General features: G+C 38.9%; 1 protein-coding gene across 21 annotated transcripts; it reads right to left on the bottom strand.

The window, feature by feature from the left end:
- Window positions 1-73: 73 nt before the first annotated feature.
- LOC126859382 (RNA-binding protein lark) lies at window positions 74-14,505 on the bottom strand. Of its 21 annotated transcripts, XR_007688812.1 has the most exons (8): window positions 14,343-14,505; window positions 11,530-11,690; window positions 10,878-11,423; window positions 10,638-10,707; window positions 10,433-10,532; window positions 9,768-9,851; window positions 1,843-2,123; window positions 74-412 (listed from the first exon to the last, which is right to left on the bottom strand). XR_007688812.1 is itself a non-coding variant. In XM_050610656.1 (7 exons), exons 2-7 carry the CDS (start codon window positions 11,671-11,673, stop codon window positions 2,932-2,934), a joined length of 1,002 nt encoding a protein of 333 aa, XP_050466613.1. In that variant the 5' UTR covers window positions 11,674-11,690; window positions 14,343-14,505; the 3' UTR covers window positions 2,734-2,931. The 21 variants fall into 21 exon arrangements, 13 of the variants coding, with proteins under 13 accessions (XP_050466610.1, XP_050466611.1, XP_050466613.1 ...); XR_007688807.1 differs by having other exon boundaries at window positions 10,433-10,707; XR_007688805.1 differs by lacking the exon at window positions 9,768-9,851 and adding an exon at window positions 7,730-7,777 and having other exon boundaries at window positions 10,433-10,707.
- Between the last annotated feature and the right edge of the window lie 209 nt (window positions 14,506-14,714).

Here is a 14,714-nt window from a genome sequence, read left to right as displayed (position 1 = left end):
AGTACCGCTTCTCCTAAGAAAGAAAACATGACTCTCAAAGGCGTTCGGATGGAACAGGGAAATTAACGTGTCGTTTTTTATTTCTTTTTAAAATTTTTTTATTCGCTTTCTTTTACGCGTATCGGAACGATACCGAGGTGCTGTATAGGGATGGACTTGCCTTGGATGCGGTAGTACAGTCTCGTCTTTATCCGAATGAGATCTTACTCCCTCTCCGCGGTTCTCTTTCGCGGTACATCTATCATGTGGTACAGAGTGTTGAACAATTACCTCTCGTTACACCATGTCGCTTCTCCATCAGACTTCTCTTGCCGTTTCTCGAAGCTCTCTTCTCTCGAGCCTAGCTTGCTTTTGGTTCCTTCGAAGTACATCCGTTGTGGACCATGCCGGTGTAGAGGGCTATCATCGCATCCTATATCATATATCATATTACAACGTGTTAAAATTCTTGCCGGCGCGGTTTCTATCGATTTTGCGTTTTTTGTCGTAATGCGGCAATCGACGACGACCGACACGTGTGTGTGTGTGTTCGCTTTCCGTTTTTTTTCACGCGAAGTCAAGGGATAACCCGTGTCCCGATGTGTCCGTTATATATTTTTTCTCGAGATCTTGTGCCGACTCTCTTAAAAATCCGTGCACGGATCCGATCGGCGATTCACGGTCTCTAGTGAGAACTCTGCCAAGGGACCGGGTACTTTTTTTTCTAAGTGCCTGCGAGGGTCTGTGCCGGCGTATCCGAGAAATATATTTCAGCTACAAGAGACTGGACTCGGAACTTCTCATCTCGTCGAGCTTCTCGACCAGCGTCTGTCCCGAACCGTTTGCAACTCGGGCTGCATGATTTTAAAGACGACGATGACGACGTCGACGACGATGACAAAGCTGACGACGACGGCGACGACGATGATGACGAGACGAAGACGATGCCGACGACGAACCGCCGGAATCTCGCACGTCCACGTATGGGCTACGTATAGAGCGAGGACTGCAATCATCGGACAGACCTTTGCTATCCGACGATCAAGTCCGGCACCGATGGCACTCCTCGAGAGTGCTTGCACTACAGCCGATACGTCGCGTATCGAATATATCCGACGAGGCTCTCCGGTGTGCATGAGTCTCCATGTGTTTCCCGAATCTTTTTTTTCCCGCCCGACATGTATGTGACTCTCGCACGCGTGTAGCATACGCGCGTCATTCAATATCGCACATTTTCCCCGCGTATCCGCAACGAGCCTCGGGTCATTCGCCAAGTCTACGTATCGTGGATCGGGGGTTGATCTAAGCGATATATTCTAGAGAGACGGGAATATTCCCTCAAAAGGGAATCTTCAGAAAAATTAAACAAAAAGAGAGGAAAAAGGACTTTAGAATATATAAAACAAGATTGTCTCAAAACCAGTTTTCTATATGATAAAATGTGAAGAGAGCTCCATTTAATTGTCATTTTATTTATTTAAATACATAAAAAGTTTAATATTTCTGAAAGTTTTCAAAGTTTTTAATTTTTTAAGTTTTTAAGTAAATGTAAATATTAGGATCTTGAATTAAAGGATTTTGCTTGGTTCTGAGGCACCCTTTGTATATGCTCTCATCGATGATCGTATGCTCAGGGATTTCCCGATCTTGGCAAAAAGATTCCGTGCATTGATGACGATAAAGCCAAAGTTAACACGGCATCGACGTACCGTTCGCTATGCACCGATCAAACTCGCAACTCTTGCGCAACAGAGCCGACGGAAGAAGGTCCGACCTCCTCTCGCGCCAACTTAGAATACGCAGATCGGCCGATCTTTCTCGGTTCGGAATAGTCTACTTATTATCGGACAGGAATCTGCTCACCACATCTCAGTATGGAGAGATGATTGAGTAGTGCGCCTGGTTCTACGCATTCGTGTTCCAACGTCACACTGACACGAGGCTTGCTCGGTTATCTCTGAAGACACTGCACGGTGTCTCTTAAAGTAACTTTCTGGGGATTCACACTTTGGCTGTGACTGCGTATTAGGCGTTACAGAACGTGGCCGGGCGCCTCTGCCTGCCGTTGATCGGGTAGAAAAGCGAGTCTCTTCAGCCGAGTCCGATTCTGTAGACCTGCTCAACCTCCGAGTCTGCAAGTTTGACTGGCACATAACACAATAAGCATTACCATGTACATACTGATAAAAATCGGATTAAAAGAAATACGAAAAAAAGAAACATTTATTCCGTCGTCTATTTACATTTACTTCCGTCTTCATCTGTGATATTTCTGAAAGCAGCAATACTTTAACTTTGGCTTTAATGAAAAGTTTATGCAAGAGAACAATAACCATACTATCATATAAAGATGTAACTGCGATGGAAGACAATGACACAAATCTTTCATTGTGTTCACAAAATAAAGACAACAACGTAATCGAGAAGAAGAAAGAAAAACGACGTAATCTCAAAATTATATCAGATTATAAAAGATCCATTTATATTATCATATGTAATATCTTAATATTTTTTTCTTTTTAAATCCTTTCTTTAATACTTTCTTTTTAATCTTAAAATTATCTTTTTAAATTTGTAAGTTTCCAAGTGTATATAATTTTAGAGATTAGTCTAGGAAGGCTTTTCTTATTCTCCTCAAGTTTAAGTTTCAATCTACAAACGATACAACCACTTTTGAAGAACAAATTCAGCCTAGTTCGAGAGAGCCAGCCGAAGGAGGGATGAATTCTCAGTCACAATTTAAGGAGATGTCGGTTCGCACATATTTTTAAGGTTTATTAAAAATAAGAACTTGCAAAAAAACACACGTAAAATGATGCATCAAACATATAAAACAGGATCTCATCTCGTATATTACTAATACGAGGAGAGAATATAGCAGGCTTATTGAATCCGATATCTTCTTTTCCAATGTTTTCCCGTTTTAATATACACACATATATAGAAAGAGAATTAATATTCCATGTCCGTGTATGCGTGATGAAGCGACTTATTCGCGCTATACGTTAGCTCGTGTGCAACCATCTTATCCGCAGTGCCAATTGTTCTGAAAACATCAGTTATATAACGAACGATTTTACATAGTGCTCGACGGATCTTGTTCTGATAGCCCTTATTTCTTTAAAACAGCAAAAAGATAGTACAGGAAATCAGGGATCGAAGTCGTTATAATCTTAGTGAGATTTAAACTTTTCCTTATGCCATAGATATGAAAACGAGTCTTACAATCAACTCATTTCTATGACATTAAAGTCTAAGTTTTAACAAAACTATAACGTATTACAATCCCTGTTTTTTGATTGACTATTAAGGCTGACACATGAAATTATGGAACAGAAAAGAAAGGAAAGAAGCAGACTCGTCAAATATACGTTATGACCATTTTAAAAAGAAAAAAAGATCGACAGCGATATATTAGTTTAAGCATATTGCTCAACTAACGTACGAGATGAATAGGGCGGATGAGAAGTAGCGAGCAAACATGAGACATTGTAAAGATCATTGTAAAGATTCTTCGAAGAACTTTGTGAGAGAGATTCTGATTACAAAAGCCTTTCTGTGTGCTTTTAGACTGATTTCCAAGAAATAACCAAGATAATCTGAAAGGAAAGATTACGTTTCCAATTTTCGAAAGCATCTTTTGTCAATTCAAGATGACGCGTACTAAGAATGTTGCAAAATATAAGGGTGTCCCGAAATCGTCAAATATCCTCAAATAACCTTTTAATAGACGCAAGCTAAGAAAAAAATTTTCAATATTAATTTAAAAAAAAAAAAATTTAATCATTTATATAATTTAACCCCCCCATATTGAAATATTTAAAAAAAAAGCATAATAAAATAAATATAAAAAATATTAATAAAATAATTAAAATCTCCTAAATTTGTCACTGAAATTGTATGGCTAGCAAAATTTTCAGTATAGTTTCGGAACCTTTTATATTTATAAATACGTCACAGAATACTGAAATCCTTTTGTTGTCAGGTATGCATTGTGTGACGAATTTTAATTTCTCATTAACAATCACTATGTATTATGTAATTATATCAAAAATGAAATCCAGTAATGATTAATAATACAACGAGCAAGATTGCGTATTCAAAGAACACGAAAACATAGTTTATACTTTCTTCACCCTCGAGAGTAAAATGTTTTATTGTAAAATAATAAAAGATAGAATAAGACTTCGACAGAAAATTGCATGACAGAATCGAGAGAAAAAAAAAACAATTAACAATTTAAAACAAATTGTTAAAACAGGACCGTGCACACGTAAATGTGAAGTAGTCCTTGACATTTTAAAAGCCACTAATTTCCAACATAATGAGTGACACAATGCAACGTCTGTCGGAAGCAGAATATCTAATTATTCAATGAAGATTGGATGATCAATTTGTTCGATCTGTTTTTAATATTATCATTAATTAAATCAATGTTAAAAAAAGAGAGAGATTGCACTGTATCGCAATTAAATAAAAATATAGAAAAGTAGAGATTCAAATCGTTCGATGGAGATCATGGCACAACTCTATCTGCAGATTATCAGACTTGAAGTCTTCGAGACACGCGCGCACAAGGATGACAATAGAATAACACGAGCGAATAACGCCGTGCGCGTTTCGGATCGAGATGTTGACGGATTTTTGTTGAGCGAGCGCGAGACGGAAACGCGCGCGCGACGCAGGAAGCCAGCGCGCGTCCGATCGTACCCGATCAAAACTTTCGTGATGGAAAGGGGGCGACGGGTTTTTGTTGGGATGGTTATAGTTGCTGGTAAAGGGTACATCGCGAGAGAGAAAGAAAGAGAGCGGTCGGTGTGATGTAATTAAAGAAACACGCAATACACGTCGTTTTTTTTTGTGAATTTCACAAATACATTGTTATTACATATCTCTTATATTCAGTATCATTATTATTTGCATCATCGTGGTTATAATTTATATAATCTTTAATGAAAAAACGGTCGTTTTTCAGGAAAAAAAAAAAAAAACCAAAGACGTAGATGGGAGAATAGAAAAAAAGAAGACTTACAGCAAGTGTCTACGCTCGAAAAAAGAAATGAAAGTGCGATTATTACAGACTACAACACGTCTTTTTTTTTATATGTCGGAATTAATCCTACTTTAATAAAAAGATTACGTTACTATATTCTAACGATAATGTTCGACCTTCAGGTTTTCCATACAGAATCGGCGCATCCTACCGGGTCTAATATAAGTCCAATTATATAATTCTTTCTTTTTGTGGTAAAAGCGGGAGATGGCATTGTGGAAATATTCTTTTTTTCTTTTTATACAATCGAACCTGCACGCTTACCCCTCCCATTTGGGGAAAGATTTTGGCGAACGCTTCTTCTTTCTTAAGCACGGCCTACGTCTTCTCGATACTCTTTCGCGAACATGCTAAAAACACGTTAAGGCTACCATTTTACGCTCTATACAAAATCATCTGTCAAAAATAATGGAATAGTGCTTATTTCGGTGACATGTACACAATCGTTTCGGAAGATGAGGCCTGCTCTCAAGTTTAATAATGGTTTAAAATTCGCCGATTTCAAAATTGAATATACAATTGTTCGCTCGAAAGGTACTCTTCCGCTATTTTTTTATATTTTAAGAATCGCGTCGCGGCTTTTTGCCGGTTAATCTACTTGAGTTATAAAGAAAAGAATAGAGCTTCGATCGAGATACGCGAGGCGGCCAATCGATGAGATTATTAATTTAATGCGAGTAAAAAAATCATGACGCATATTTAATACAATTCATCTGCAGATATATTTTCTACGGTATATTTAAGACAGTAATATTCATAGTTATTTTTTTTTTTTAATCAAAATTCATTTATCCATATTGCATCCAAAATTCTTATTTATAATCATAAATAAGATATTATTTACATGCATATATGAATTTTTCAAAAAACAACTATAAATATCTCCCTTAGAGCATCCTTTAGCATCGTTGTACGAATGTTCGCGCTACTCCCGACAGAGGAAAAATCTGATACATATTTTTTTGGCGCAATAAATAAAAGTCGACGGGAATTCCGCGAACAACACGCTTCTCGATCAGGACATCTTTTGCTCTATTACGCGGGGATGATTGACATAATGTACGAATAAAATCTATTAATGTTAAATTACGCTGTATCTGCGATCGATTGCTAATCGTTCAGCAATTTCTGCGGCGAAGTGCGACGCGTACGCGCGCGACAAAAGCCTCTGATCGATTGCTGGCGTAGCGGAGAAAAGCAGGCCAAGTGGTAGGTCATCGTCAAAGAAAACCGAAACGATCGCCGCAGAATACGACCCCACCGGAATGCTCGTCGATCCCATATTTTTTTTCCCTCCCGTAAAAATCAAATATGTAAATTTACGTCCAAGATCTATGTTTTCCCGAAAATCAGTGAGAGATAAAAACGTTTGTCAAAATATATTTATTAAGAAACGTTATGATCGAGGATCGAGGAGTCTCCGCGGTGGAGAAGCTACATCGAGTTCTTAATATCGAGGATCACTTTAATTGTGATTTTATACAAATGCATGACGTAGAGGGAAGAGAGTACGGGGTAAAGGGACCTAAAGACAATAAGATAGTTGACAAGAGGTATGAAAGGATCGATAAGCCGGGAGTCTTGAAGAGATATGACGGATTCGTCGGTTGGAAGAAAAGATAATTAAGATATTTTCTATTTTTGCCTGTCTCTGCTATTTTTGGATTGGTTGTATTTCATTTAGCGTTTAGCTTTTTACTTTTGTTTCCGTTTTTTTTTTCGCCTAAATAAAAACATTGCGCATTGCGGGTAACACTTGTTCTCATAGAGCGGGCGGCAGATCTTCACGCGTGCAGTTCGCAAGACGGCCAAGAGTATCTCGGTTCCGAGGCTTCCTGCTAGCGACAGACAGACCCGACGGACCGACGGCGACCGACAGAGACCGATCCGAGCCCGACGCGACGATTTAGTATGGTGCGAACCGGCGCGACGGCGATGGCCCTCGTAATCCCGGTCTGGTAATCAAAATTAAGCCACGTCAGTCACACGAGATCGATGATACGGGTTAAAGCACGGGCAAATAGAAATTGAAAATGTAAAAGGCTATAATATAATTACGTAGTACGAGAGAAAACAGGATAGACAGAGAGAGAGAGAGAGAGAGAGAGAGAGAGAGAGAGAGAGAGAGAGAAATATAACAGAGCGTAACAATATGTAGAGTGAAAAATTATAAAGTAAACAGTATATATAAAATAAAAAAAAAGTCAAAAAGTGGGAAAAAAAATGGGAAATGGATATACAACAGCTCGAAAAGTACCTCGTTTTTCTCGCTAACTTTTTTACACTAATTCTTTCGTTTTGCGATAATAAGAATGTTTGCACGGGTTAAATATTTTTTCTTCATCTTTCAAGCACTCTTCTTTATGAAAGACCACATTATAAAGAAATATTCTTTATTCGTTATTTTGTTCTAATGAAATAAAACAACATTTCCGTAAAATGCAGAATTTTTGATCATTCTAATAAAGTGTTATCCTATAAAAATTTTTTCTACCACTAATGACAATATATCAAATAGAATAATAGTGGCAGGTCAGGTATTTTTTTTAAGTCAGAAATAAACAAAAGCATTGCCTTGGCATGATCGCTACATAAAGAAGAGAGCGGTTTATTATTAGATCTACATCGCGGTTTATGAGAAACGGGATTTCAATTCAAGCATAATATTGTAACCCAATGGTACTTCACTCTACTTACCTACGCTCTTCAAACGAATCTCGGCTGAAGTCCTCGTACATGCCTCTACTATAACAGCGGTATAATAAATAATCGAATCTACCAATGAGATCAGATCAACATATACCATATATTGGCTCCCTTGTCCAAGGCTTAACTTTGTGAATTAGTCCCTGTATATATATACATATACATATGTATTCTCACGTGCAAAGGAAAAAGTTGTGTGCCTCGCCTGATATGACTTTGGATCGGGATGGAATGTCGAAGAGCTCTACACATTATGTTAGTAAATTTGCCGTGAAATATTTCCTATTTCTCTGTTACATCGACATACACGCGCGCAGCTGGTTAGTGTATGTGTGTGCGTGTAAAAAGGTAATTTTTGAATTTCATAGAAAAATCATTAAAAGATTGATAAGTCTGGTATACGATTAGAAATCGTTTGTAGAAACTAGAATGCAAAAATGCAAGATGCTTAAAGTTACTAAACCTGCGAAAGGAAACCTGTGAAGGACAAGCAATTATAGTAATTCGCTATTTGCTATCTATATAAATCGTTGGTTTGATTGATAGTTCGAGAAATTTTCATCAACATAAAAGGAAGGGCTAATATGGATAGAAATATAGAGTCATATGAGGCAGACAGCGATAGACTGGATTTTTAACCCATGCGACTTGCAAATTACAACTTTGCAAAAACAACAAGAATGTATTATTATAACAAATAAGAGCCATTTGCAGCCCAGGCTGGGATTGTAGAGGGTAATAAGGTGGTAACGTGCAACAACAAATTCAAAGTACTTAGAAAAACTGAGAAATTCAATCTCAATTCTGTTTTCTATTTGAACGTTGCGAATGGATTTACATATATGAAAAGCTTTGAACCTCGTGAGTAGAAGTCAGCTTCAAGAACTATGGATTGTAATTTCGAGGAGCATAAAAGACGGAATATCTTCGCAACATTCTCGTTACCCTTCACGTGAAACTTCTTTTCGATCGAATATGTGGCAATTTTAGAAATACTACAAACCTCAAAACACAAGTTAAATCAACGATTCACTGACACAATTTTGATTTGTAATACAGATGAGAATTTTGCTCCTTTATTTATTGTAAAAAACGCGACTATAAACAAAATAAAAAAAGATCGTTGTATAATTTAATATAAAAAACTAATTTTAAATTATTTATTAATGGAAAACCGAGTACCGTACGAGGACAAAAAACACACAAATTTTTATCATTTTATATAATAAAAAAAGAAAAAACAGAAAAGAAAAAAAAAACCAAAAAAGATAGAAAAAAAAATTTATTTGATTTAAAAATACTTTGCTAACATATCTTTGCGAATTCATTATAACATTTTATTACCATAGAGCAATCAGCACGCGATCTAAGTCAAGAAAAGAAATAATTTGTTCGCATGAAATTACTGAACAAAATAAAAATCGATAGTTTATAAATTTATCGTAAGCTTGCGAAATTGGCTTGAAAAGATTACGGGAGATGCCGATATGTATACAAACTTACTGATCCAAATCGTTTGAAGAGCTGGTTTCTACTTACGACACGTTTCAAAGACAATCGATTCGATGTGCCATTCCAAAATCGCGTCAGCCCTGTTTCTTTTTCTTTCTATCTACAGCGTATGATAGTTTGGTTTAAAATTGCAGATCGCATCCTGGTTCGCGGTAGTGCGATCAAAAAATTCTAGTTCGCATTCCTTAGGAACATTTCTTCATCCCAGGCCTCCGCGCCACTCCCGGCTGAGTGATGTACGTAATAGGGAGCGCTTGAAACACAAAGGATGTTCAGTGAGAGACATACAGGCCAATCTCGCAGTTAATGCCATGGAACAAGAGAGTCTATGAACTAGGACATCCCTAGAAGAGCAGTCGACATGTTCAAGGCACCATCAGTCGAGACTCGAAAAGTTTCGAACTACCATGGGACGCAGACGACGTATAAGCGACTGCTATTTATTTCTGATCGTTTGTTGTTACAGCGACAAGAACGAGGCGTGACTACTCGCTAACAAAATGAGTCAAAGACTTACTCTTGTACGACTTGAACGCTGACCCGGGACTGTCTCTCTAGGGTTGCCCGCGTTCATGGACAAAGATGGTACGCCTGAGGTGCACTGAAATTTAGAATGTACAGAAACGTCCAAGCGTCATATAATTAACATTTCACTACGATGGAGTCTGCACTTGTGTGGGCATCAGGTCGACACTCGTACGTGTGTAAAAGTACTAAAAGTCTTAAAATCTCAAGTATGAGAAAATAATATCTTGCATAGACGATAACGAGTCATGCGTTGTGTCGCGCAGTAATATTGTCGAAGGAAGAAGTTTCCACGTCTTACGATAAAAAAGTAAGACAAAAGGAAGAGATATAAGAGAAAGTTTATAAAAGTTTTTAAAGAAAAAGGAAGAAAAATGTAGAGATTTATATAACAAGGTAGGCATTGTGAAACATTGCAAATCTCGCGATCGCCTATTCAGAATTAACATTCGTTACTACATGGGATAAAGAAATAAGGAGAGACAGACTAAGGAGATAAAGTCGAAATGTATATGACAAGAGAAAGAATACGACAGATTAGAAAAAAATGTCGACGAATCACCGAACCCCAATTCGCATGAGCTGTTAATCCAGCCTGGAACGTTCACAATGTTAAGTCGGACGAATGGGCAGTCGATACGCCGGATACCTACTCACCTGAACCGGCCGTTGTTGCCACTTGGAGGGGGTGATCGGCGGCTGAACATGCCATACTCGTTTCCACGGGAGAAGCCAGTGTCGCGCATGGATCCCATACCTAGAGGAGGCATAGGAGGCATTGGGTCTCGTCTTGATGGTAGAGGCATTGGTGGAAAGTCTAGCCCGCACATGGAACTTCCCATGTCACAGGGCCCTGTCATACCCGTAAACCGCCTCTCGTAGAGATCCCTCGTGTCCTCGAACCCGCGCCGGTCGTAGTAGCTTTCGTAGTCCTGTTAACAAACAAAATCCAAAAAATTAATAGACGGATTAATATCTCGTGTCCTGAATGCAATCATTCATAATATCTATTATTTATTTTGCGAACAAAAATATCAATAAGATAGATGATGCGAATATAATATACAACGATAATTATGTAAAATCTGACAAGGAAACTTACTCCAAAGCGGCCACCACCCATGAGTCGGTCCCGAAGGAAAGGTGGTGGTGGCGGTGGAGGATACGGATCACGTCCAAACATTCGATCTCTGTATCCATTTCTGTCTGGTCCACCTCCCATACCTCCCTTGGGACATTCCTTGGACCAGTGACCGCCTCGTCCGCATCGATAGCATTGTTCCGGATCACCCATTCCTGGCCTCTGTCGCACCCTACTGGTAGAAATCTGCACTTTCATCGGCTGCCCGTCTACGATCTGCCCGTTCAACTCCTTGATGGCGTCGTTCACGTCTCCCGTCGCTTCAAGATGGACGAAACCATAATTCCTCACAATGTCGCATTCAACAACTGTGCCATACTTGGCAAACAGTTCGCGCACTTGCGGCGCTTTCGTGTTATCTGTAAGATTGCCGACAAAGATCTTTGTCGTAGGAGTATTTGGACCCTTACGACTCTTTGCGGCTTCGCATTTTATTGGCTGCCCATGGACCATATGTCCATTTAGATTCTGTATGGCATTTCGTCCTGCTTCCTCGTTTTCCATATGCTGCGAATAAAACACATAATTCCATTATCGCTTTTGTTAATCATATTATCCGTCTGATTTCTACTAATCGGAATACCGATTCAATTAATGCGATTATTACACTTACCACAAAGCCATAATTCTTTACCACGTCGCATTCCACGACCTTGCCGTATTTCTCGAACAATGGTTTTATATCCGCGTTCGAGGTCTTGTCGGCTAAATTACCAATGAAGATTTTAAATGTGCCAACGCTGCTAAAACCCGGCATTTTGCGGCTCGTAGAACCTAATGTCACAAAAATATATATTTAGAATAGAAATATTTTTTTCTCCTTATTCCCTTCTTACTATTTTATATATACATATATATATAAAACTGGTTTTTCAAATTTGTTTTGCATTTTTTTATAACACATTGTGTTTCTCTCTTACATATTTATTAAAATATTACTTGCAGTAAAAATAATTTATAGCAATTTTTAATTGTAAAAATAGAAATGTAAAAAGTTACACTAAAATTCCAGAGAGCTAATAATCTTATTTCATCCCCACTAGTAGATATAAATTTCGATGCTACATAAACATATGAAAGTACCTGATCCCTATTTATATATTTATTAAAGGTAGATTGATCTCTCAACACCATTTTGAATGTTGCGTTAGAGGCAGATAAGCAGGATCATCATGATTTCTGTACTACATAACAAACCATTTAGTCACATTGTATGCCAGCTTGTCAAGGTTACCCGAAATTACAAAAAATAAATATTTTTTTTTTTCTTCGAAACATTCCGACTGACGTAGCCGACTCGCGCGCGATATACTCTGTCGCTTGCTCGATGATGCAATCTGTCGAGACGGCGTTCCTTCCCTTAAAATCTAATCGGAGAGGCGACGCGATCGTTCGGTTTCGATCTCGACGCTTTCTTTCCACCATCTTGCCGAGATATCGCACGCGCGATCCGCTGGCGAATAAACAATTTACGCACTAAAGAGAAACGCATTCCCTCGGTTCCCTATACAAGCGCACTCGCATATTGCTCGAGATACCGAATTAGCTCGTTGCACTTACTCTCGTGAAGCGAACGCTACAAATGCACGGCTGCGAGAAGCAAGATTTTCCGCACCGCACCCGGTATGGTAAAAGCGCATACATACCTGCTTACGGATGTTCCTCGCGATATTGAATCGGTACAAGAGGGATGCTAGACTAAAGAATCGGCGGGAAACTCGCGGACAATTCGGATCGCAGCCACGGCTTTTCACGCGAAAACACAAACGGAACTCCGGTGCCGCCGGTTATGCTCGAAGGACACGCGAGGAAACAGAAACTAGTAATGGCGGCGTCTCGCGCTCGTTGCGTCGTTCGGCTCGCGTCGCGCGTTCCTCAACCCATCGTTCCGTGCGCTCGCCCGGCGACGCCAGCGCCGCCGCAAAGCAACCAATCACGAGCGAGCGCGGGAGAATTCTACCGCGCCGCATCGCCTCTGTCACTGCCATCTTTCCGAATAATAATACAATTCATCGGAGAGTCGTTGCGCTACCTTGTATGTGCGCGCTAAACGGAATGGGAAGAAGCGTCTGCATATATATATATATATATACTGCGGTTATTACGCGTCGTTTTTTCGTTGCACGATTGCGTGTATATGAAATGTAGATATAGCACTGACTTCGTATCAATGCCGATCTCTCAAGTATTTACACAGAGAGCTTTTCTTTAAAATAAATCATGCATATATTTGTTTATAAATTATCACGAATGAAAGATTTATCCTAATTATATCATGATAACAAATGGCAAGATCACCTGCTATTCAATGGTAATAGAAACTTATCTATTCAATTTGGTGAATGTGGAGTATTCAATGTGTTCATTCATGACAGTATTTCGATATATTTTTAGAAATAACGTCAGAGTATGACGGTGCACACTTTGTTCGCATCTTTATGCCAAATTTTCACAGAGTCAATATAAAGAAATGTGTCAATGTTATTTATTTTCTAATCTCTTTTTAATCAATAAAACAAATAACTTACTCTTGACGGCTCTTTAATTAGACTGATTTAATTCAATCTATTATTTAAACGAATGCATATTTACGAGCAATAATTATTGGTAGTCGGCCAAATCACAAATTACGTGGAATTTGTCGTAAAAAAATATAAAATAATTGTAATCTTGCCAGATTAATGGATTACGCAGCATTATCAGCAACTTTTGTTACAGACGTCAGAATGACAAAAAAAATATACATAAACAAAATAATGGCTATAATGAAATTTTATATGACTATCGTCGAGATTCAAAGATTGTCCACAACACGACTGATTGTTTCAAGTACGAGCGGAGTCGCGAGAGAGACAAGTCGGCGTGGAAAATTACCGCACGGAGATCGTATAACTGCGCACGAGTGCGACGAAGACGGAGAATACATTCGTAGAAGCGTCATTTCGCCCATCGATATAAAGTTTCATCTCGCCGATGCAACCAGCATAGTCCCGCCGAGTTCAGATTTCAATGAGTCATATTTGTGAGAAAAAAAATCTCCACGTGTATATTCGCGAGAAGCGGCGATTGCCATAACGAGAAAAAAGAAAGAAAAAAAAAAAATCGCGTCAAAAACAAACTCTGCGGTATTGTACTGATAACGAGCGTGCATTTTTTTAATCGACAACACCGTCCGCGCAAAGAAGAGAGTCCGTGTTATTTTCGTCGAAAGTTTGTATGACGTCGCAGAAAATGATCTTTGTACCCTGAATATCCGAGATCGCACCGGCTATAGACGGCAGCCGGGATTGAACCGAATGGGATGACTCGTTCGAGATAGCTTATCACGAGCTATTCGTCCGCGCTCCCGCGATTATCTATCGCGCGACGCGATTAGGCTTTCGACAATATTTAGCGCGGCGATGCGAGGATAGTTGATGTACTCACCAAGTCAGTAGTCTGTAAAACTGCTAAAACTGCGCGATACACACGCGATATGACGCGATCCACACGCCTCCGAGGTAAAAGATGGCGAAACGGAAATGTGCAGCGACGCGAAGAAACGTTCACGTCAACCCGAGACGTTTCCTGTGAAAACTGCTGCTGATCCTACTGCTGCCAACCTAATCCCAATATCACCATATACCATCGGCCATAGACGATAAATATAATAGAGGTTCCTCAATCGATCAATAAAGACGGGATTTGTATAATGAACTTTGTGCGTTTGACTTTTATTACAAGAAATTCGCGAAATTATAGAAACTTTTTTTTGTTGATATAACAATTATAACATTATCCGTATGAATATTTACATTA

The sequence above is a fragment of the Cataglyphis hispanica genome, chromosome 3 (assembly GCF_021464435.1).
Source record: "Cataglyphis hispanica isolate Lineage 1 chromosome 3, ULB_Chis1_1.0, whole genome shotgun sequence".
NCBI lineage: Eukaryota > Metazoa > Arthropoda > Insecta > Hymenoptera > Formicidae > Cataglyphis > Cataglyphis hispanica.
Note: the sequence above shows the minus strand (reverse complement) of the source record. Positions and strands in the feature narration are given on the sequence as shown.